The 25,766-nt window shown below is 42.9% G+C and overlaps 1 protein-coding gene across 1 annotated transcript in view; it reads left to right on the forward strand.

The window, feature by feature from the left end:
• LOC137370623 (protein unc-13 homolog B-like) overlaps positions 1-25,766 on the forward strand; it is a 783,931-nt gene that overhangs the window by 74,961 nt on the left and 683,204 nt on the right. The window contains exon 2 of the mRNA XM_068032730.1: positions 13,330-13,359. Coding sequence (XP_067888831.1) covers positions 13,330-13,359 — 30 coding nt within the window. The remainder of the gene's footprint in view (positions 1-13,329; positions 13,360-25,766) is intronic.

Raw genomic sequence — 25,766 nt, forward strand, 5'->3', positions numbered from 1 at the left:
TTTAAATATTTTATTGTATATTAACTGGAGATTATAATTGTTTCATGAAACAAATATGCAGCTGATTTAATTTATTGCAGAGAATTGCTCGGATTTTAAATCAAGTTACACTGTCATGTTCATACAGATTGTTGTTCAGTAATTTATTTGACTGAGCTGTATAATATTATTGGCGGGCAAATCAGTTATTGCAACCTGCCAACTAAAAATCTGTTTGAAAAACAAGAGAAGAATTCCTGTTCTACTGCCAGGATAGTGAGGATGAATTTAGCAAACTGCACCTATCTGTTTCAGTCTACCTGCAGCATGGCACAGTGCCAAATACAGTAGGTTCACTAAACTGTCTGTCATTCCAACAGTCCTGGAAATGCAATCCAGCTGGTTAGGGAATTGATGCCTTAATAATTCCCCTCCCCCGCCCCCCAACCCTCTCAAGCAAAATAGCTCTCCTGGCGATCAAGACTAAATTAAGTTATGCTAAATTTATGTGCAGTAGGTGTCTATGGTTTTTTATTCTAATTCCAATGACAATGAATCCTTTAATGTTGAAATGAAGTACATTTTAATTATCATTTAAAGGGAATTGTTACCACTAGGGTTTAGTTAGGTGAGATTTTCTTGAGTCTTGTAAATGTGAATGCAATGAAATAGCTCATTGAAATATCACCATTGTTAAAAAAAAACTATTTTACAAAACATAAATTTGCATATTCCATTTTTTAAAAAAATTAATCTCCCCAATTCCCCCCCCCCCCCCCCCACCTCATCTTAAAAGCACTAACTTAAAGTGGGAGTTTGTTTCCTTGGATTTTAGATGCTCTCTGGTACATTACCGAAATAACTGTCAGTGTTATGAGTCTTCACAGCCTATTGTACTAATGGAAGGTGCTGGCACGACATCAAATCCTCATCTTGTTCTTATCTGGCATGCACATAATGCCAATGATATTTAATGTATCATTAATTGTGGCAAATAACCATTCAGCTTGCTGTTCAGGTTGTAGAGGAGGGCAAATAAAAGTGACATAAGAAACTCCAAACTCATATTCAAGCAGGTTTGTTTTAGTTATCTTGGGCAAGAAATTGGGCTCGTTAGTGCACGTTTTTTGGAGGCTATTAGAGCGTGACGTGAAGTACACTAGATGCCATCGTCGTGTGTGGTGAGCATCCCCTGACGTATGCAGAGAAGGCAGATTGTGATGACGATCAGTGTGAAGTGCTGATTTGACACCAACACTGCCATTTTGCAGCTCAACGGTCTAGCCAACGCCCTCTCTTAAGCACACACACATTAAGCAGCAGGAAGGACTCTTCACCAGTGCTACTTAAATACATACATGGTAGTTGCCACTCAGTTTCTTCTGAATGTTGCTACAATTCAACAAATTTTTGGTGCTTTCCACAGTTGGTTCAAGTTTCAAAAGTCTACAGGAGTGGTATGGCAGTTGCAGAAGGAGATTTTGCTGACTTCAAGGTTTCTGCGCAAATCAGTTGCTCCAGACATGGGTGCACTAGTAAGCCTTCCTTTTGGAAAAGTGCATGACTGGGAGACTGAGTCAAGACCACATGGAGCAGGACAAGCTGCTAGAAGAGGGAGGAGGAGGAGAAGGGCTCTCCGCAGGAGGGCATATCTGTTCAGGATGTTCAGGCTACCTGAACCTCAGTGAGGAACAATGAGCTGAATTTAATCGCCGTAGCAGTGGCCCCATCCACTTGCCAGAAAGTCGGAGGCACCCCCACTGCATCCATTTTGAGAAGCGCCAATGGAATTGTGTCAATCAGGCAGTTAATTGCCTGCCAACAGGGCTTCCATGCCTTTAAAGGCGAAGAGCCCACCTCCAAGAGCTGTCAACCAATCAGAGAGACGGCAGCTTGTCGGTACCAGCAGCGCCATTGGGAGTAATGGCCATTACTGGCACTGCAGGATGCCTGGAGCAGCAGCCATGGAGGCCGTGGAATTGTAAGTGAGGTCAGGCAGGCCCCAACGAGGGTTTGTGGGTGTTTGTTAGTGAGGGTGGGTGGAGGGTCCTTCAGTGGTGGTGGCCCATGCTGCCTGGGCAGCCCTCTGTGAACCACAGAGCACAGATTTGCTGATCAGGATGCCCACTCCTCACTCAGCACCCGCCAAGCCTGCAGGGAGGCCAACAGCTTTTGCTGGGTGGCCTTTCTGCGTGGTGGAGGGTCGTTTTACCAGTGATGGCAGGAAGAGACCCTTAATTGGCCACTTATGGGTCTCAGCTGGCCTCCGGGCAGAAAAGGCCGAACTCGATGGGCACTTCACCCCCTGCCTTCCCTCATCATTTTATGTACCACCCCCTGCCTCCCAGCCTTACCCTTGAGGTTGACAAAATCCAGCCTAATGTGTGAGGTGTCTGCACTTCACTAAGAACATTTTCACTGAAATCTGCCAACTGCAACCTCAGAGCAGGGCAAGGACTGATTTGCCAATGGCTGTGAAGGAGACCATGCCTATGAACTTTTATGCGCCTGGCTGCTGGAGATATTAGCAACATCTCGCAGTTTGCAGTGCACTGTTCCATAAAGAAGGTCACTGAGACTCTCTATTCAGAGGCAGTTAAATTCATTCCCTCTTGCCAGAAAGAAGCAGGGTGCCATTGACTGCATGCACATGGCTTTGCGTGCATCTCATGTCAACTCTGCCATGTATCTGATCCAAAAGGGATTCCACTTCCTCTACGTGCAGCTGTTCTGTGACCAGAGGTAGCTCATCATACAGGTCAAAGCCTGGTATCCTGGCAGCAGTCATGATACAGTCTTATGTGCAGCTGTATTTCAGCCATCATGGCAAAGCAAAGGTGACTATCAGGCACCGAGAGCTATCCACCGATGACACCACTCATGGCACCAGTTACGACTCATGAACCATGGGCAGCATGTGTACAATGAAGCCATGCTGCCACACGAGATGTGATGAGTGGTTCTGCTGCCTGGACTGCTGTGGAGGCCTTTGTACCTGTCAGACCTGTGTCTTTGCTTGTCCTCGTTGCCCCTAAGCAGTGCTACCTGAGTGGCTGCAGCATGGCTGGTGGAGGAGACTGCAGATGGCCTTGGAGGACAACCTTGAGCAGCTCTGGGCCTAGAAGGCCTGGCTTCAGGCTGCACCATGTCCGCCTGGGCTGACTGGCTGATAATAACAGCAAGGGCACTCGCAGAGTGGCAGGGTTGGGAGGACAAATGCTGTCATCCTGAGAGAAGACAGCAGGCTTATGCTCTATGGTGCCATTGCCACTGCCTTCAGATGGTGCCTTAGCAGTCCTAATGATCTATTGGGGGACAGATAGCTGGACTACTGTGACACTGTACAAGCCACTTTACAAACTGCAATCTGCAGCCATGATAGGAGTAAGCTGAGCTTTCATTACTTTGATCTGAGGTTCTACTGCAGCATCAGATGTTTGGTGGAAGCCTCTTGTACTGCATTGGAAGCTGAGTCATCAGCCATTAGATGATGCATCATGGTTGGGTCCACAAGAGTGGTAATTGAGTTGGCCACTGCTTCCATGCTGAAAAGAATGGGCTGCATGCTCTGACCAAAGCCTGATGCTCCTCCATGCTTCTTGACACTGAGTGCAAGCTTTCTGGCAGGCTTCCCAATACAGCAGAATTTTGTTGTGTGCACCCATCAGCCTTCTTCTGTAGACTGCCCCGTCAAAGTGCTCATTTGAGTCCTCTGCAGCAAAGTTCGAGTGCGACCTCACCCTCCAGTGAGCTGGCATCTGTGCTATCCTTGTCCGCTGCCCTGGCTGCAGCACACTTGTGCTTGGTGTCTCAGCATGTGCAGATCCTGCCTCTAATCTGTCCTCTTGAGATGTGCAATATCAGAATCTGAATTGGTAGTGTGAGTGTTTTCATCATCACTCTCTTCTTAGTGTTCCTCGATTGCTTTGCCAGGTTGCTGCTCTTGGGTACCTGAAAGGAAAAAGACACAAGGGTAAGGTTGTGGTGATGGGGAGAAGAGGATGTGCATACTTGCACCATTTACAGCTTGTAAATCAGAAGAGGAAGTGGGATGTGAGAAGGAGAATTAGGTATAAGGATAACTTCATCTTCAACAGTTTCAAAGCCACTGATGGCCACTGCCTCAACAATGGCCCTTGTGATAATGGACAGCACTGCCCCCTTCATGGGGGTTAGAACATGTAGGTGTGCCTCTTCCCCTCCTGTTAATTCACGCTGCCGTCAGTCATGTGCCACCTTCTGCAGGACTGATGGAAATGTGTCAATGAGTGTGGTGCAATTTGTTTCGGTGATGTGGCTGTCACGATTGAATAGCTGGCAGTGTGTGCAAGCTGAGATGTGGGTGTGGGGCTTGTAACAGTACTAAGTGTGTGAGGATGAGGTGAAGTATATGCATGTTAGTTATGAGTTCTGATTTATAGAGATTTGTTGGTAGGTGAGTGATAGGGTGTGGTAAATTGAGCAGTGGCTGAGGCTTGTGCATTTGGTAGGATATGGCATTTGACCTTGAACACTTGTATGAGGACATTAAACTTCTTGCAGCACCATCCAGAACAAAGCAGCCCGCTTGATTGACACCCCATCTACAAACATTCACTCCCTCCACCTCCGACGCACAGTGGCAGCAGTGTGTACCATCTACAAGATGCACTGCAGCAATGCACCAAGGCTCCTTAGACAGCACCTTCCAAACCCGTGACCTCTACCAACTAGATGGACAAGGGCAGCAAATACATGGGAGCACCACCACCTGCAAGTTCCCCTCCAAGTCACACACCATCCTGATTTGGAACTATAGCGCCATTCCTTCACTGTCGCTGGGTCAAAAGCCTGGAACTCCCTTCCTATCAGCACTGTGGGTATACCTACCCCAAATGGACTGCAGCGGTTCAAGAAGGCAGCTCACCACCACCTTCTCAAGGGCAATTAGGGATGGGCAATAAATGTTGGCCTGGCCAGCGTTGCCCACATCCCATGAATGAATAAAAAAAAAATCTCATCTACCAAGGCCTCCAGTGCAGCGTTGGAAAACGTGGGTGTCCACTTGCTCCTATGTTCAGCCATTCTTTCTTTTCCTGGGTTAGATTCCTGGGTTAGACTCCCAGGACCTGCTCCAGCCACAACACAACTCCCTTTAAGAGTTGCAGGCTAGCTTGAAATAGCGCTAGCAAGTATCGACATTGGCTGCATACATCAGCCAGGGACCCAATCAGGAATTTAGTACTTGGCTGTATGTGGAATTCATGTAAATAAGTGGGTAGCATGAAGAGGTCGTGCTGCCTGAATTGCATCAAATGGGCATGGGGTAATTGCACATCAAGATTCCAAGTATGAAATAAAAATACAGAATCATGGAATTTCTGGAACAGTATCTGACAGAAATCTGGTTGAATAAAAATGTTTGATTTGATGACATGCTTAGATCAGTTAGACAAAGAAAAACTGTTCCCAATAACTGATGGTACAAGGACCAAGGGAAACAGATTGAAGGTTTTGGAGAAGAGATGCAGGGGAATGTGAGGAAGAACTTTTTTATGCAGTGAGTGGTAATGACCTGGAACTCGCTGCCTACGAGAGTGGTGGAAGTGGAGGCGATTAATGATTTTAAAAGGAAATTGGATGGGCACTTGAAGGAAATAAACTTGCAGGGCTATGGGGCTCGAGCAGGGAAGTGGGACTGACTGGATTGCTCCATGGAGAGCTGGCATGGACTCAGATGGGCCAAATGGTCTCCTTCTATGCCATAAATGATTCTATGATAAAGATCCCCATGTCAGTTTTTGGGGGCTATTCAATTTAGCCCCCTTTTTTTCTTTATAGTGGATAATAGGGAACAAACACGTACGCAACTTTGTGGTTAAACAGTAAAAGAAATCTATGCGTAACTGCTTGTTTAATTGTCACACTTATTAAAAGGACTTCGGCCTAGAAATTTAGTAAAGCCACACTAATTTTTGGCCACTAAATGGGTGCATAAACCTCCAAAATGGTGGGCGGGAAGTGTGCCACCTGCAGGCTTCTCTGTTGTACCTGCAAAGCACCTTTTTTAAATTCTTTCATGGGATGTGAGCATCACTGGTAAGGTCAGCATTTGTTGCCCAATTTCAGAGGGCATTTAAGAGTTAACCACATTGCCTTGGATCTGGAGTCACATGCAGGCCAGACCAGGTAAGGACAGCAGATTTCCTTCCCTAAAGGGCATTGCTGAACCACAAGCAAGAACTATTTAAATCAATGAATCACTTATGTAAATAAGGGTTCTGAGCTTATTGGAAGATTCTTTTCTAATTTTTTTTTCTTCTTCTCTACCTCCCAGTGCCTGACTCAACCTTTGCCGAACTCTTCCAGCAATATATAGCACTAACAGTTAGGAAGGACCCTTCACTGGTACTATTTGTAGGGATTGTACAGTTTAGTTGTTGGTTTGTCATTTCAGGCTGCTGGCTAACTCAAGGTGTATTTTTGCCTGTTTTCTGACTCTGGAAAATTAATTCTGACTGCTGAGCAGAAAGATTTGCTGATGTTGCACTGTTTATAGCTGCCTTATAAAGGGATTTATGGCAGTCTGGTTGAGATGCTCTTCGGTTTGCAGTTCAACCCTGCCACAGTACCGAAACGACTCTTATCAAAGTCACAAATGACATCCTATGTGACTGTGACATAGGTAAACTATCCCTCCTCGTCTTTTTTGACCTGTCTGCAGCCTTTGACACAGTTGACTCCATCATGCTCCTCAAATGCCCCTCCACTGTCATTCAGCTGATTGGGACTGCACTCGTCTGGTTCCATTCTTATCTAATCATAGCCAGAGAATCACTAGCAATGGCTTCTCTTCCCACTTCTGCACCATTACCTAAGGTACCCCTAGGATCTATCCTTGGCCTCCTCCTATTTCTCATAAACATTGCTCCTCGACAACATCATCCAAAAATAGGTCAGCTTCTGCCTGCAGGCTGGCAACACTCAATTCTGCTTCACCACCACGTCTCTTGACCCCTCCATTGTGTATAAATTGTCAGACTGCTTGTCATATATCTAGTATTGGATGAGCAAAAATTTCATCGAATTAAATATTGGGAAGATCAAAGCCATTATCTTCGGCCCCCGTTACAAACTCCGTTCCCTAGCCACTGACTCCATCTCTCTTCCTGGCAACTCTCTGAGGCTGAACCTGAATGTTTGCAACCTTGGTGTCATATTTGACCCTGAGGTGAGCTCCCAACCATGTATTCCTGCCATTAGAAAGACTGTCTATTTCCACTGTTGTAAGTACCATTACCCGATTGTGTCCCTGCCTCAGCTCATCTGCTGCTAAAACCCTTATCCATGGCTAGAATTGACTTATTTCAATGCACTCTTGACTGGCCACCCACATTCTACTCTGTGTAAACTTGAGGTCATCCAAAACTCTACTGCCCATGTGCTAACTCGTACCAAGCCCTGTTCACCCATCACCCCTATGCTCATTGACCTACATTGGCTTCCGGTTAAGCAACACCTCGATTTTAAAATTCTCATCCTTGCTTTCAAATCCCTCCATGCCTCATCCCTTCTGTAATCTCCTCCAGTCCCACTGCACTCCAAGATGTCTGTGCTTTTCTAATTTTGGCCTCTTGAGCACCCCTGATGATAATTGCTCCACCATTGGGGCAGTACCTTCAGCTGCCAAGGTCCTAAGATCTGGAATTCCCTTCCTAAACCTCTCTGCCCCTCTACTTCTCTTTCTTCCTTTAAGATACAACTTGGTCTACCCCTTTGAGCACCTTTTGTTCATCTGATCTAATAATCTCCTGATGTGGCTCGGTGTCAAATTTTAACTTCTTATAATGCCTCCTGCGAAGTGCCTTGGGACATTTTAATATGTGAAAGGGGATATATAAATATAAGTTGTTGTTGATAGCAGCAAAGAAGACAGGAGGGAGCAGGAACTGCTGCAACAAGAGGGAAGAGGAGAATGAGGGTGCTGCGCAAGAAGTCATACCCACAGTGAGTCTTCAGGGAGTACTTGCCTTACATTAAATTCACTGAGGAGCAACATGTAAGGTGTCTTCACTTCTCAAAGGAGGCTGTCATCAATCCATGCTACAAGCTGCAGCAACAACTCAAGCATATACCAAAGCATGGGTAGCACTACCTGTCGCTATTATGAATGATGATATTTTTTAATCCACTGGCTGGAAATTTGAATTAAATTTTAAGAAAGGTGAAAAGTAACAGATATAAGGTGACCGCTGGCAGCTAACATGGCCACTGCAATTTGCTTCACTATACCCTACATTCCAGTGCTTCAAGTTGGAGATGAGTTGTTTGCCTAGTCCCCTCCAGAACCATGACCTGGGGAATTTTGAGTGAACTACCTAACCTGCTCCCATTAATAAGACATTAAGACAATCACTTGGGACATTAAACTGGTGGAGAAGAACCACTCAAACCTAATCACTGGATCAATGGGACCCTGTTTGAGAGAAGGGAATTCCTAGACATGGACTGATGTAAGTTGCAAGAGGGAATAAACACTCATCATGTTGAATCATTGGGTGACGGTCATGTGACAGGCCCATCATCTGTGTGTTTAAGCTGGTGTTTTCTCTGTAGCAACAGAAACAGGCAACTAGACACCAGCAAGAGAAGACCCAAGTGGGGTGCCTGTCCTCTCTTCTTTCTCTCTCTCTCTCTCTCTCCACAGTCCACCTTACAAGCTTCGAACCCTGCCTGCTGGCTGCAACCACCTAGGCCTATCACTGCTGCAGACAGAGACACTGTGAAGGAAATCATCTGCATTGCTGTCCAACAGGAACACCGAATCAGCCCGCCGCAGCTGGCAGCAAACCGGAAGTCACCAAACTCCACTGACTGTATATCTCTTTTTATTGCTCTGGACTCTAATCCAACCAATTTATCCTTCCCTACTCTGAAACCTATTTGTGTGTTTGCATATGTGTGTGTGTGTGTAAGAGAGAGAAAGTTGGAGCGTAGTTTATTATTTTACTTAAGTACAATAAAGCCTACCTCTTTGTTAAACTCAGGTAGAGCTTTCCGATTGGTTCTTTTATGATCAGAGCATGTAAATAGTTAAACACTCACTGACTTGGCAAGCATAGCCACTTGGAAAAAAAAAAGAAATAAACCGGTTGAAGTCGAACAAGGAGAGGGACAAGAGGAGAGCCCTTCGACCTCTCCTCACCTGATTGTAACTGGCTCTTAACTTCTATGACGTGGTCTCCTCCCAGGTTACAACAAGTGACATCAGCAACATATCAGTCCCCCACTGTATCATGGAGGTTGCATTGTTGGGACTATTCCAGAGGAGTTCCACTCCCCCACTGGATCCCCGTAGCCCTGCAAGTCTATTTCTCTCAGGTGGCCATCCAACTTCCTCTTGAAGTCATTGATCATCTCCGTTTTCACCACCCTTGTGGGCAGTGAGTTCCAGGTCATTATCACCTGCTGCATAAATAATTATGAATCATCCTTGTGCACAGCCTGAGTTTGCAAGTATCCTTGTGTGCTTGTATACCTATCCTTTTGCTTCCCCCATTGTTTCCCCAGTGGCTCCAGTTTAGCAGGTGGAAGAGCTGTGCTTTCATTGAGAAACTGTTCTCTAGCCTAGTCTCTAAAGTACATGTGCCATTATCTGATCTGGTACTTGTGAGGGTGCGATTGAGTGATGCTGCATCATTACAAAGACTGGCCTCCTCTTCCTCATGCGGCACGTGTGTATCCACATCTGCAGCGTCTGAAAAGAAAGAGGGGGATAAGAGTTAGATTTTAGTGTAAAGGGAGAATAAAGAGAGTGGGAAGTGGCTGGTGAAAGCATCTGCAGTTTGTCATAATGTGTGTAGGGTGAGATCGAAGTAGTGAGGGAAAAAGATGATATGGTGTGAAGTGACAACTCTTCCAGCATTGCCACTGCCCTGACTCTGCCCCTGCTCGTGAGAGCCAGTATATTTTGTTTGAGGAGGTTGAGGTCACTGAACTTGTTGCGGCATTGCAGCCATGTCCTTAGAGCTGACTTTCTGGCATTGATCTCCTCATCAAACTCTTCCCATTGGTCGTGTGCGTTTTGCTTGGAGGGCTTTTTATGCCCTGGAGAGGCACCAGAGCCTTCAAGACAGCATCAGAGAAACTGGGGTCCAATCTGCAGGTCTTGCAGCCATTTCTGTACTTACAAGCTTTCTCTATTGCCTGCAGCCAGAATGTACTTCTCCTTTAAGAGGTGCTGGTTGCCTTTAAGTGTCATCGGATGTGCCAGCTATCTGGCCACCCAAACAGAAGAGTGCCCAATGAATAGGGTGGGTAGCAGTGGACGCATGCCTGACTCATGATAATAAGCAGGCCGCACAAGTATTATGTACTGCTGAGGACAGCACTAAAAATCATTGGGAGTGCAAGATCTACCCCCTCTGTGCCCTTTTTGAGCACAATTGAATTTCTGTGCTTTCAGGGTTTGTGGATGCTGCTGAAATGTCATCAATGAAAAATTAAAATAATAGCTCTTGCAAATAACTGTGGTCTACTTTCTGATTTCTCACACAACAATTATGTTTTTGGGGGACCAACCATGTATGTATAATTTTTAACTGTTGAGTACCATATCGGTGGTTAAATACTGGATTATATCGGTTCCACTTAGATCCTGTCGAACAATGTATAAAGTGTTCCGATTTTCTATAATGTGTACATAGGCACATTGTACATCCAGCCCAAACAATAGTATTATTTTTAGAACTAACACAAATGCATTCTCCCTCCTGTTGATATTGGTTCGTTGATCCATTTTGTAGATATCCAATATTAACCTTATCTCCTCCATTCTTTCTTCAATACACTTAGCTTGAAATGCTGAAGCTAAAGTTCTAAAGCTAAGCATTTGGAGAAACCTGAATTAATCAGTTCCAATTAGCACAGATTTTTAAATGACAAGTGTTGCTTGATGAACCTCACAAAATTTATTGGAAAATATAATAAGCAGGATAAAGGAAATGCAATATCTGGTTCATATGGTTATTTACCATATGCACAAGAGATCTAGATCTGGATTTTGAAATTGAGGGATCAAATAAAATTTGCTGATAACCAAATGACATGTGGCAAATTGTAGACAACCGCTATGGAAAAAGTGGAGGAGGAAATAGATGGCATCTGTCACTTATGGTGTCATTGTTAAAAAGCGACATATTGTTACGGTTCAAAAATAAGTGGGCATGTCTCACCCACTCCCCCACCCCTTCACCTCACTATCACAGTCAGTTCAAATGTGTGTGCTACTGCTGTGATTCTATTGCGTTACTGTTGCAGACTAACGTGGTCTGTATTGACAATTCTATTTATACTGAATACTGAGTATAGGCAGCAAAGACCAGTTATAGATCACCTGGTGGAGTTAGCCTTGCACAACTTTAGCTTTACAGTAATTGTAATACTACTGAACTGGTGCAAAGCAAACTTTAAATTGTTAGTTTTGAACTGTCACTACCACTATTCAAGATGAAAATTTAACTGAATACCAGGAAGTACAGTTCCTTTTTCCCTGGCTTGAGAACAATGTGGAGTTAAAATTGCCCTGTTCACAGCAGACTAGGTACTGCTCTCAAAATTGTAGTTGTGGTAAATGAACAGCCACAGAAGTTAATCTCAGCAAGTCCCATTTGGTGAATTTTATTTCTTTAACAGCTTTTATTGTTAATTGAAAATCTCCTGAGGTTTGTATAGAACAAACTTAGTGTATGAAAAATGCTTCAATCATTTATCAAAACAAGTAGTTGATAGGTATGATATACTGAGATTCATTCAAAAAGGATCAGGTACTTTAATAGTATCCTAACAGCTGATGGTTTGTATAGGGCATATATAATAATAACAGGACATCTGGAGTAATAGGCAAATAAAAGGCAATTGTGGCACAATTGAGGTGATAATGAAGCAGGTCAACTTTATAAGGGATATAAACAGTTCTGCAGTGAGCAGTTCAATATAATTTTAACCCTGGGGAGCTGTGAAACTGATGGTAGAAAGACATAAAAGTAAATCAGTCATGCAGTAAATCTTGTTATAGTGCACCAAGCACTTAACCACATACTTGCAAAAAAAACTGCAGTTGATGTTATGCCATGAGGGTCAAATGGGAACAATTAATTCAACAGCGAAAACAGTTGGTACAGGAATTGTTGCTGTTAATAGATTTAAGACTGTGCCTTTTATGAGGTCGCCATTAGCTGTGCTATGTATATGTAAGGTATTAGAAGCTTGGTCTATGTTTTTGGCAAAGATTATGTCATTAAGGAATAAGGTGATACACAAGTATTTTGTGTGATTTTTAACATGATCCTACATGCAAGTGTTTTCCTTTCAGCAGGATTTGTGTTATGGAGAATTTTAAACTAAGAAAATGGCAAATACATGTTTTCATGAATGCTGAACGTTTAACAAAATGGAATTGTTGATTTTTTGCAATTTTTAGCCTAGCAATGTTTTGGATGTAAATTTATATGCTGAACATTCTTTATTCTGGGTTTCAACAGGATGACTGGTTATGTGCTACATTGCACTTAAATGCAGACAAACGCATCATTTTATGGAGTGTGTGTGTTTTTTGTAGATAGTTGGTACTTTGGATGCCCAAATATTTGGGTGCTCGTTGAACATGCCTAACTGCTCAATATAAATTGGCCCAGCATTGCTCCTGAAAAAAAATAATTTTTTCTTTGTAATTGAGCTTTATAATGAGCTCCAAATTTCTCAAAGCCTGGATCCCTACCAGTTAGTTATACAACTACCCTATAATCTTGGAAGAGAGATTGAAAAGAATGGTTCTATGAACTGTCAAAGAATGACAGAGGGCTATGAAGACCTGTTCAATTCCAGGGTACTGCAGTCTACTCCTGATGATAATTTAGAAGTTTTGTTTTGTGCTGAAAAAATATTTGGATTATCCAATAATTTGAAATAAGCAGTATGAATAACACGTAGGAATTATAGTGGTTGAAAAATTGGAATTATCAGACAACTTGAATTAAGTGATCCTGAATTAAGAGTAGAATAGCTTTAATGCCATTTCTATCAACTGAGAGTTTCTGCAGCAATGTTGTGACTTTCAAGTTGCCAACAGGTCCAGCTAGTTAGTGTTGCAATTACAATTTGGCTGGTTATTTCCACATAATCTTGTGCTGACTATGCAGTTGTTCAGCTTTTCTTGGGAGAAGCTCAGTGGACCAATCTCAAGAGGCGATGATTAATTGCACAACCTGCTTTGTTTGTTTATTTACATCTATATTACAAATACAGTGAAATAATTATTCTTTGAAGTTAATGTTTTTCTTTTTCTTTCTTCCCTCTGCCCCTCTTATGTAGTTAAGAAAGCCAGCCTCAGCGGATCTCCAGGTAAGACTCGTATTGGATTAATCTCTCCACCTCGCTTTCCTCCTTTAAGACACTCCTTAAAACCGACCTCTTTGACCAAGCTTTTGGTCATCTGACCTAATATTTCCTTTTTGGCTCTATGCCAGAGTTTGTTTTATAATGCTGCAGTAAAGCACCTTGGGATGTTTCATTATGTGAAAGGTGCGAAATAAATACAATTTGTTTTTATAAGAACATCATTTCTTGCTATGTTGTTGTGTTTTGGTGCAATATTATATTTGTGGAATTACACGAGAGTGTTTGATGTTGGTACTATGGATGCCCAAATATTTGGGTGCCTGTAGAACATGAAGGGATGTTTTTAATCATCATAGTAACAATAACGGAAATGCTGTGTTTCCATGCCCTTCACCTCTGGTCAAATAGTTAGGGCATGAATCAAATAGAATACCAAGACAAAGTGTATAGGCTGGCACCCAGATATTTGCTTGGGTGAGATACCATAGGGCTATTAGCATTTGGAACTGTACCCCAGCATGAAGTAAAGTTAACTTGAGGATCTGAACTAGAATGTACATAAATTTCTTGTCTGATTCTAATTTTTAAAAATGTGTTAAAAAAAGTTGTCTGTTGCCAACTTCCTCCTCGTTTATCTCTTACTGTACAAAGTGAGTAGATGTTTCAGGTAGCCTTGAGCAATCCTTTGAATCTGCAATATATACTGTGTTCCAATTGCTGAGCTCTGATTACTATGATTGACAACTGAGTAGGTTTACAAGAGGTAATCATTGTCAGAGATTTATAGCAGTGCTTTCCCCTTTTGTTTCATTTTGAATCGCATTGATAAATCTCAAATAAAATAGGCGCAAAGCCAAACACAAGCTTTTAACAAATCTTGCTTACTTGATGTAGACCATTATACTAAGGCATGGTAAAGATCCAAGCTGGCCTAAATATGTCCTTGAAAAAGAAAAATGAAGAATAGTTTACCTGCCTTTTTGTCATGTTCTTCAGCTGAAGTTTAATCTTCATTCACAAAGGCTTTCACCTCCTGTATCTTTCAACCAATTTTAAGTCTCGTGCCTCATCCATTGTCAGAAACTCACCTTCAGTTCTTATCCCAGAGGTAGTATTTGTGTAAACATACGAACTCGGAGCAGGAGTAGGCTGTTCGGCCCTTTGAGCCTGCTCCACCACTCGATAAGATCATAGCTGATCTGTTTGTGGACTCAACTCCACTTTCCTGCCTACCCCACTGATACCCTTTGACTCCTTTGTCAAGAATCTGTCTACCTCTGCCTTAAAAACATTCAATGGCCCTGCCTGCATCGCTCTCCAGGAAAGAAAATTCCACAGACCTATGACCCTCGGAGAAAACAATTCTCCTCATCTCTGTCTTAAATGGGAGACCCCTTATTTTTAAACTGTGCCCCCTAATTTTAATCTCTCCCACAAGGAGAAACATCCTTTCAATGTGTATCCTGTCAAGTCCCCTCAGGATCTTAGATGTTTCAATAAGATCATCTCTCATCCTCCTAAACTCCAATGAATACAGACCCAACCTGTCCAACCTGTCCTCATGAGATAACCCTCTGATCCTAGGAATAAGTTGAGTGAACTTTCTCTGAACTGCTTCCAATGTAATTATATCCTTTCTTACGCAAAGAGACCAAAAATGTACACAGTACTCTAGATGTGATCTCACCAATGCCGTGTACAACTGTAGCAAAACATCTCTACTTTTATATTCCATTCCCCTTGCAATAAACGACACATAGTGAGTTGGGAAAAGTTACGCCACCTGTGAAAGGGACTGCTTTTGAAAAGAGAGTGCCCTTGGATGATTGGATGATTTCTGCAAGGAAAATTAAAATTCTGCAAGTGAAATACCCCTCTTCAGTATGATCTTTTATTTGTTTTATTTGTGGCTACAAGAGCAGGTCAGAGGCTAGGAATCCTGAGGCGAGTAACTCACCTCCTGACTCCCATCTACAAGGCACAAGTCAGGAGTGTGATGGAATACTCTCCACTTGCCTGGATGGGTGCAGCTCCAACAACACTCAAGAAGCTCGACACCATCCAGGACAAAGTATTCCGCTTAATTGGCACCCCATCTACAAACATTCACTCCCTACCCCACCGACGCACAGTGGCAGCAGTGTGTACCATCTACAAGATGCACTGCAGCAATGCACCAACGCTCCTCAGACAGCACCTTCCAAACCAGCGACCTCTACCAACTAGAAGGACAAGAGCAGCAAATACATGGGAACACCACCACCTGCAAGTTCCCCTCCAATTCACACACCATCTTGACTTGGAACTATATCGCCGTTCCTTCACTGTCGCTTGGTCAAAATCCTGGAACTCCCTTCCTAACAGCACTGTGGGTATCCCTACCCCAAATGAACTGCAGCGGTTCAAGAAGGCAGCTCACCACCAACTTCTCAAGGGCAATTAGGGATGGGCAATAAATGCTGGCCTGGCCAGCGTCGCCCACATCCCATGAATGAATTTTAAAAAACTGCTAATTGCCATGATTGATCTGGACAGAACTGAGGCCTCTGATAATGGCATACTCTTTTAATTAATTTGATTATTAAATTAATTTGATTATTTCTAAAAGTATCAGGAAAAGTAAAAATGTAAACAAAACTCTTCAATTGTTAGTGAAAAAAGCTACCTGACACTATTCATTTGGGATTGGACTGATGGAATTTCCAGGACAGCTTGTCATATAGATGTCCATGCTGTCCTATTTCAAGTCAGTCCAAATAGACATCAGCAAATGGCTCCTGTTGTATTCATGTACAAGTGAATGACTGCTGAATAATAGTCTGAGGCAGGCCTACTGTGAATAATTTCAGTAAGGTTTACAGAAAATGACATGTGAGATTGAATTTTTTTTTTTAGAGAAAGGGACTTTGAAAAGTGACTCCAGCGTTAATAATTTTCATATAAATTTTATTGTTAATCTGGCAGAACAAATATTGAGAGTAAATTGTCTTCTTCTGCTACATGTTGTTCTGTCCAACTGTAAGAATTACTTTCTCAGACATTCACTTATTAAAAGGTAAGATTAAATCACTAAGTTATTGAAATTCTAACTTTAGCCACTAAAATCTTGCAGATTTGTTAGTGTTGTTATTACGAATACAGTCCTCTGGTTTAACCAGCACTCAGTAGAGTGTGCATTTATTATCTAATAAATATGGTAAAATCAATTTGCATCAAATCCCTTTCTGCTTCGAAGAAGGTCTTTAGTAAGAAGCTAATGCCTTGGAGAGTAGCCAGGACTGGTTTTTAAACTTGCGGTGCACTGAACAGTTGATGTGCAAAATTAATTCTGCACAAATATGAATATAGTTTTCTTTTTCAATTTTTAAAATTCGTTCATAGGATATCAGCGTCGCTGGCAAGGCCAGCATTTATTACCCATTCCCAATTGCCCTTGAGAAGGTAGTGGTGAGCCTCTGTCTCAAACTGCTGCAGTCCTTGTGATGTAGGTACTCCCACAGTGCTGATAGATAGGGAGTGCCAAGATTTTCATCAGGCAAAGATGAAGTAAAGGCAATATATTTCCAAGTCAGGATGGTATATATCTTGGAGGGGAAATTGCAGGTGATGGTGTTCCCATGTACCTGTTGCTCTTGTCCTTCCAGGTGGTAGAGATCGCGGGTTGGAAGGTGCTATTGAAGAAGGCTTGGCGAGTTGCTGCAGTGCATGTTGTAGATGGTACAGCTGCAGCTAAGGTGCGCTGGTGATGGAGGGAGTGAATGTTTGAGGTAATGGATTGGGTGCTGATCAAGTAAGCTACTTTGTCCTGAATGGTGTTGAGCTTCTTGAGTGGTATTGGAGCTGCACTTATCCAGCCAAGTGGAGAGTATTCCATCACACTCCTGACTTATGCCTTGGAGATGGTGGAAAGGCTTTGGAGAGTCAGGACATGAGTTACTCACTGCAGAATACCCAGCCTCTCATCTGCTCTTGTAGCCACAGTATTTATGCGCCTGGTCCAGCTGGGTTTCAGATCAATAACTAAGACCCTCCAGGATGTTGATGATGGGGGAATCAGTGATGACAATGCCATTGAATGTCAAGAGGAGATGGTTGGACTCTTGTTGGAGATGGTATTGCATGGCACTAATGTGGCATGAATGCTACTTGCCTCTTAGCAACCCATGCCTGAATGTTGTCCAAGTTTTGCTGCATGTGGGCACGGACTGCTTCATTATGTGAGGTGTTGCCAACGGAACTGGGCACTACAATCATCAGTGACTATACCTACTTCTGAAATTATGATCAGTGGATGGTCATTGATGAAGAAGCTGAAGATGGTGCACTTCAGGACACTGCCCTGAGGAACTTCTGCAACAATATTCTGGGGCCAAGATGATTAGCCTCCTACAACCATAACCATGTTCCTTTGTGTGAGGCATGATTCATACAAACGTAGGAATTAGGAGCAAGAATGGGCCGCTTGGCCCCTCAATCCTGCTCCACTATTCAACAAGATCATGGCTGATCTGATTGTAACCTCGGCTGCACATTCCTGCCTTCCCCTGATAACCTTTCACCCCCTTGCTTATCAAGAATCTATCTACCTCTGCCTTAGAAGTATTCAAAGACTCTGCTTCCACCGCCTTTTGAGGAAGAGAGTGCCAAAGACTCAGGACCCTCGGAGAGAAAAGATTTCTCCTCATCTCTGACTTATTTTTAAACAGTGACCCCCCTAGTTCTAGATTCTCCCACAAGAGGAAACATTCTTTCCACATCCACCCTGTCAAGACCCCTCAGGGATCTTGTATGTTTCAATCAAGTCAACTTTTTTTTATTCATTCACGGGATGTAGATGTTGCTGGCTAGGCCAGCATTTATTGCCCATCCTTAATTGTCCATGAGAAGGTGGTGATGAGCTGCCTTCTTGAACCACTGCAGCCCATGTGAGGTAGGTACGCCCACAGTGCTGTTCGGAAGGGAGTTCCAGGAATTTGACCCAGCGACTTTGAAAGAATGGTGATATAGTTCCAAGTCAGGATGGTATGTGACTTGGAGGGGAACTCGCAGCAGAAACAAGCTTAGCCTGTCCAACCCATCCATTCCAGGTATTGTCTCGTAAACCGTCTCCGAATCACTTCCAACACATTTACATCCTTCCTTAATTAAGGAGACCAATACCGTACACAGTACTCCAGATGTGTTCTCACCAATGCCCTGTATAACTGAAGCATAACCTCCCTATTTTTGTATTCAATTTCCCTCGCAATAAATGATTAACATTCTATGAGCTTTCCTAATTGCTTGCTTATCTGCATACCAACCTTTTGCGATTCAATCACTAGGAACCCAGATCACTCTACATCTCAGAGTTCTGCAATCTCTCACCATTTAGATATGCTTCTTTTTTTATTCTTCTTGCCAAAATGGACAATTTCACATTTTCCCACATTAAACTCATTTGCCAATCACTTAACCTATCTATTTTCCTTTGTAGCCTCCTTAAGTCCTCTTCGCAACTTACTTTACTGGCTATCTTTGTGTCTTCAGCAAATTTAGCAACTATACCTTCGGACCCTTCATTCAGGTCATTTATGTAAATTGTAAAACATTGAGACCCCAGCACTGATCCCTGTGGCACACCACTCGTTAGATCTTGCCAACCAGAAAATGACCCATTTATGCCTACTTTCTGTTTCCTTTTAGCTAGCCAATCTTCTATCCATGCCTATATGTTACCCCCTACACCATGAGGTTTTATTTTCCGCAATAACCTTTGATGTGACACCTTATTAAATGCCTTCTGGAAATCTAAGTACAGTGCACCTACCGGTTCCCCTTTATCCACAGCACATGTTACTTCTTCAAAGAACGCCAATAACTTTGTTAAACATGATTTTCCTTTCCAAAAACTTTGTTGACTCTGCCTGATTACTTTGAGGTTTTCTAGGTGCCCTGCTATAACGTCTTTAATAATAGCTTCTAACATTTTCCCTGAGACAAATGTTAAGCTAACTGGCCTGTAGTTTCCTGCTTTCTGCCTCCCTCCCTTTTTGAATACAGGAGTTACATTGGCTATTTTCCAATCTAATGGAACCTTCCCTGAATCTAGGGAATTTTGGAAAATTATAACCAACACATTAACTATCTTACTAGCCACTTCTTTTCAGACTCTAGGATGAAGTCCATCAGGACCCGGGGACTTGATAGCCCGCAGTTCCAACAATTTGCTCAGTACTACTTCCCTGGTGTTTGTAATTTCCTTTAGTTCCTCTCTCATTTCCATTTCCTGATTTACAGCTATCTCTGGGACTTTCCTTGTATCCTCTATAGTGAAGACCGATGCAAAATACCTGTTTAGTTCATCTGCCATTTCCTTATTTTCCATTATTAATTTCCCCGACTCACTTTGTATAGGACCAATGCTCACTTTGTTAACTTTTTTCATTTTTAAATATCTATAGAAACTCTTGCTATCTGTTTTTATATTTTATCTAGCATTTTCTCATTCTCTAATTTTTCTCTCATTAATTCTCTAGTCATTCTCTGCTGTTCTTCATATTCTGTCCAATCTTCTGACTTGCCACCCATCTTTGCGCAATTATATGCTTTTTTTAAAGTTTGATACTTTAACTTTTTTTATCAACCACAGATGGTGGGTCCTCCCCTTGGAAGTTTTCTTTCTCTTGGAATGTATCTATTCTGTGCATTCTGAAATATCCCCTTAAATGAGTGCCACTGCATCTCTATTGACCTATCCCTTAACCTAATTTGCTAGTTCACTTTAGCTAACTCCATTTTCGTACCCTCATAATTGCCCTTATTTAAGTTTAAAATACTAGTCTTAGACCCACTCTTCTCTCCTTCAAACTGAATATAAAATTCAAGTCAGTAGAGAGCTTTCCATCACCTCCCCCAACAACAGCCCCCTCCTCGCCATTCCTAATAACTTCAATTTTACAAGGGCTCTTTGATGTCATTCTTGGTCAAATGCTGCCTTGATGTCAAGGGCAGTCACTGTCTCCTCACCTCTGGAATTCAGCCCTTTTTGTCCATGTTTGGAACAATGCTGTAATGCCAAATGGCCCTGGCAGAACGCAAACAGTATTGGTGAGCAGGTGATTGGTGAGTAAATGCTGGTTGATAGCACTGTGCATGAGAGCTTCTATCATTTTCCTGATGATTGAGAAAAGACTGATGAGTCAGTAATTGGCCGGGTTGGATTTCTCCTACTTTTTGTACCACTGGAACACAAATCTTCAGTACTACAACCGGTATGATGTTGGGGTCCATTGCCCTTGCTGTATCCAGTGCATTCAGCTGTTTCTTGCTGCCATGTGGAGTGAATTGAATTGGCTGAAGGCTGGCTTCCATGATGCTGGGGACCTCTGGAGGAGACTGAGATGGTTCACCCACTTGGCACTTCTAGCTGAAGATGGTTGCAAATGCTTCAGCCTTGTCTTTTGTGTTCACATCTTGAGTCTTGTCATTATTCAAGATGGGAGTTTTCATGGAACTTCTTCCTCTTGTTAGTTTTTAATTGCCCACCACCATTCACTACTGAATGTGGCAGGACTGTAGAGCTTTGATCTGATCCATTGGTTGTGGGATCACTTAATTCTGTCTAAAGTATCCTGCTTCTGCTGTTTAGCATGCATGTACTTTCATTTTTAGGTGCACCTGGTGCTGCTCCTACACTCCTCACTGAACCAGGTTTGGTCCCCTGGCTTGATGGTTATGGTAGAGTGAGGGATATGTGGAGTCATGAGGTTACAGAGTGTGGCTGAATACAATCTGCTGCTGATAATGGCCCACAGCGCATCATGGATATTCAGTTTTGAGTGCTAAATTTGTTCTGAATCTATCCCATTTAGCACGATGGTATTGCCACACAACACAATGTGGAGGGTCTCCTAATGTGTGAAGATGGACTTAGTTTCTACAAGAATACTGTGGTGGTCACTCCTACCAATACTGTCATGGGCAGATCCGTGACAGCTCGATAGGTGAGGTCGAAGCCATGTTAAGATTTTCCATCGTTGATTCACTCACCACCTGCTATAGACCCGGTCTGGTAGATATGTCCTACAGAACTCAACGAGCTCAGTCAGTACTGGTGCTACTGAGCCAGTCTTGGTGACGGACAGTAAAGTGCCCCATCCAGAGTACATTCTGTGCCCTTGCTGCCCTCAGTGCTGCTTCGAAGTGGTATTCAACATGGAGGGGTAGTGATTCATCAGTGGTAGATGGTAATCAGCAGGAGGTTTCCTTCACCTTGTTTGACCTGATGCCATGAGGCTTCATGGTGTCTGGAGTCAGTGTTGAGTACTCTGAGGACCGCTACCTCCTGACTGTACCACTGTGCTGCCACATCTGCTGATGATGGGGGAGTCTGAGACATTGGCTGAAAGGTATGATTATGTTAAGCTGTTGCTTGACTTGTCTGTGGGACAGCTGTCACAATTTTGGCACAAGTCCCCAGATTCTAGAGTCTGGAGTCACATGTAGGCCAGACCAGGTAAGGACAGCAGATTTCCTTCCATTAGTGAACCAGATGGGTTTTTACAACAATCGATAGTGGTTTCATGGTCATTTTAGACTAGTGTTTTTTTTTAAGTTCCAGGTTTATTAACTGAATTCAAATTTCACCGTCAGCTGTGGTGAAACTGACAATGCACAACGCTGCCAAAGAAAGATAGCAGCAACATTGAACTCAGTGATGCTTGGGCAAGGTGCTTATTCTTGGTGTGTTGAGAACTTGTCATGTTATACGTGGACACTCAGCTTTTACAAACATGCCAACAGTCAACTTCATGTCACAGGACATGAAGAATCAAGCATTTATTGTGGGGTAATCACATCTAGGACATGAACACTAGCCTGGGCCTCTGGATTGCTAGTCCAGTGACATTACCATTACGCCACTGCCTCCGGTGCACCTTTGTCGTATCCAGTGCTCGGTCAATGCTGGGTGGTCCATCCAGTCTTATTCTTCCTATAGATTTTCGTAGCGGTTTGGTATAACTGAGTGGCTTGCTAGGCCATTTCAGAGGGCAGTTAAGAGTCAACCATATTGCTGGAATCACACACAGGCTAGATTTTCTCCTTGAAAGGGCATTATTGAACCAGATGGGTTTTTATGACAATCCGGTAATTTCGTTACTGATACAAGAGCAAAATACTGTAGATGCTGGAAATCTGAAATAGAAACAGAAAATGCTAGAAATACTCAGCAGGTCTGGCAGCATCTGTGGAGAGGGAAATAGAGTTAATGTTTCGTGTTGATGACAAAAGATCTTTCCACCAATGCTGCCAGACCTGCTGAGTATTTCCAGTATTTTCTGTTTTTAGTCACGTTAATAATACTATTTATTCCAGATTTATTTCATTAACTGAATTTAGGTTTCCCAGCTGCTGTGGTTATAAAAATTCAGGTGGTTCACTAATATCCTTCAGCATAGGCAACCTGGTACCCTTACTTGGCCTGTCCTGCATGTGATTACCCTACAATAAGTGCGTGATTCTTAATGTCCTGTGACATGAAGTTGACTTGCCATGTTTGTAAAAGCTGAGTGTCCACATATAATGTGACGAGTTCTCGGCGCACCAAGAATAGGCACCTTGCCCAAGCACCACTGAGTTCTATGTTGCTGCTATCTTTCTTTGGCAGCGTTGTGCTGCCAATTCCAGTGGGAATTCTTGAGATCAAGAATTTTTGCTCACTAACCAGTGCTGTAATCACAGCAGGAATGCCAATAGATAGGAACAGCGCTTTGCAAGGGTGAAAGAGGAGATGGCAAGTGAGGGAGAGGAAAAGCCAATTGTTGCACAGTGGGGCGGAAGGAGGAATTGAGGAGTGAGTACAGCCCCTCTATCTCCTGAGAAGGTTCCTTCAACACTAATTATCCCTTTCTGGTTGTCATCTACTTAAAGTTAAGGACCAGATACTTGTAGCTGGAGATATAAGTACCCCACTGCACTTGCTGCATTAATAACTTGCTTTCACACACAGAGGCTTTTATTCGAGGCTGTTTTTGACTTGGCTTTTTGGGGCTTGTCAGCTTTTTATAAGCTATTGACCAGCTATTGTTAGCTCTCTAGTTTTGCAAGAATGCAAGTTGCATTTGAGAAGCTTAGAGCTGAAAGAGGAATGTAATGAAAATAAAATTATTGAATCATATATCACAGAAGGAGGCCATGCAGCCCATTGTACATGTGCAAGTTCTTTGAAAAAGCTATTCAATTAGTTCCGTTTCCTGGCTCTTTTCTCATATCCCTGCAAATTTTCTTTCCCAAGTATATATCCAAATTGTATTTGTAAGTTACTGTTGAATCTGCTTCCACCACTGTTTTAGGAATATATTCCAGATCATAGCTTGCTACATGAAAAAAAATTCACTTCATCTGCCCTCTGGCTGTTTTACAAGTTATCTTAAAATCTGAGCCCTCTAGTTACTGACCTTCATGCCAGTGGAAACAGTTTCTCCTTCTTGACGCTATCAAACGCTATTCAAAATTTTGAACATCTCTATTGTCTCCCATAACCATCTCTGCTCTAAGAAGATCAATCCCAGCTTCTCTAATATCTCCACATAACTGGTGTTCCTTGGTATCATTTTAGTAAATCTCCTCTGCACCCTGTCCGAAGCCTCAACCTCCTTCCTAAAGTGTGGTGCCCAGAATTGAGCACGACACCCCAGCTGGGGCCTAACCAGTGATTTGTAAACATTTAGCATAACTTTCTTGCTTTTGCACTCTGTGCCTCTGTAAAGCCAAAAATCCTATTTGCATTTTTTAGACTTAACTGTCCTGTTACCTTCAAGTATGTAAAGTGAACCATCAGGTCTCTCTGTTCCCCCATTCTTCCTAAATTAAGCCTCCTATACCTTCCACCACTTGCCCCCACCCAGAATGTCAGTGGCAGTGTGGTTCTTATCACCAAATCACATCTTGGTCTGTCCCCTTAATCCTCTGGCACTTTCTCCTCCTTTGAGCATCTCATCTTGTTTCACCCCTCACCTGTCATTTAAAATCCTCGTTCTCTACCACTAATCCAAGTACCAAAAACATTTTCTCAAGATATTTTTACTGTTTTCCTTCCTCAGCTTCTCCGCCACATGATTTCTCATCCTCATTGATTTCATCCTTCATCTTAATTCATCATGTTCTCTCTCCTCTGAGTTTACTGCAGTCCTATCCTCCCGTTAATCTCTCCCTCTGTGTAACTCCCCAGCTCAGATTCATGGCTGCCCACTTGACCTTGCCATCTCACATGGCCTCATTACTCCTATCATATCAATCACATATATGGCCATCTGTGATCACTTCCTTGTAATGCTCTCCACTCACACCCTCCTTCCCCCTCCCAACCCTATTCCTTCTGTGTTCGACCTTGGAAAAAACTCTCTTCTAATTCAATTACAACTGCATTTTCAAAATCTCAACTATCTAGCCTTTAGTCCTCCATTCATGATGACATTTCTGTTGCTACTGATCTGCTCAATCATACCCTCACCTCCACCTTTGATGCCCTAGTTCCCATTAAAATCATTATCCTCTCTTATATAACACCAAACCACATCAGGATAAATTAGGGTAAATGACCAAAAGCTTGGTCAAAGACATAGGCTTTAAATACCATTAAAAAGGAGGAAAAAGAGGAAGGTGGCAGAGGGGTTCAGGGAAGGAAATACAAAGTTTAGGGCTTAGGCAGCTGAAGGCATGGCCACCAATAGTGTTTCGATTAAAACTGGGGAAAAAGGGGACATTGCCCCCTGAATTTTAAAATTCTCATCTTTGTTTTCAACTCCCTCCAAGACTTCGCCTCCCCCCCCCCCCCACCCCCCCCCCCCCGGCAATCTCCAGTCCACATATTCCTTAAATGCAAGGGATTCAGGCCTGAACAGATATAGCGGACAACTGGTTTATCTATTCTCTACCAGATCTCCAAAACCGCTCACTATTCCATGATCATCCTGTGATGCAAAGATAACCCCTGCCCCTTTTGTCTACTGCAGACTGTCTTCTTAAACCCTTCTTAATTTCCTCCAATTAAGTATTGAGAAGACTGAAGCCATTGTTTTCGGTCCATGTAACAAGTTCGTTCCCTAGCCACTGATTCCATCCGTCTCCCTGGCAATTGTCTGAGGCTGAACCAGATTGTTTGCAACCTTGGTGTCATATTTGACTCGGAGTTGAGCTTCCAACCACATATCCACGCCGTCACTAAGGCAGTCTGTTTCCCCTTCAGTAACATTGCCCCCTGCCTCAGCTCCTCTGCTACTGAAACCGTCATACATACCTTTGTTACTGGCTGGCTTCTCATGTTCTACCCTTTGTAAACTATTGAATTTTGAATGAATCCATGTTCTAACTTGTACCAAGTCCCATTCACCCTCGCTGACCTAAACTGGCTTCCGTTTAAGCAACGC

The sequence above is a fragment of the Heterodontus francisci genome, chromosome 1 (genome assembly GCF_036365525.1).
Source record: "Heterodontus francisci isolate sHetFra1 chromosome 1, sHetFra1.hap1, whole genome shotgun sequence".
In the NCBI taxonomy this organism is placed as follows: domain Eukaryota; kingdom Metazoa; phylum Chordata; class Chondrichthyes; order Heterodontiformes; family Heterodontidae; genus Heterodontus; species Heterodontus francisci.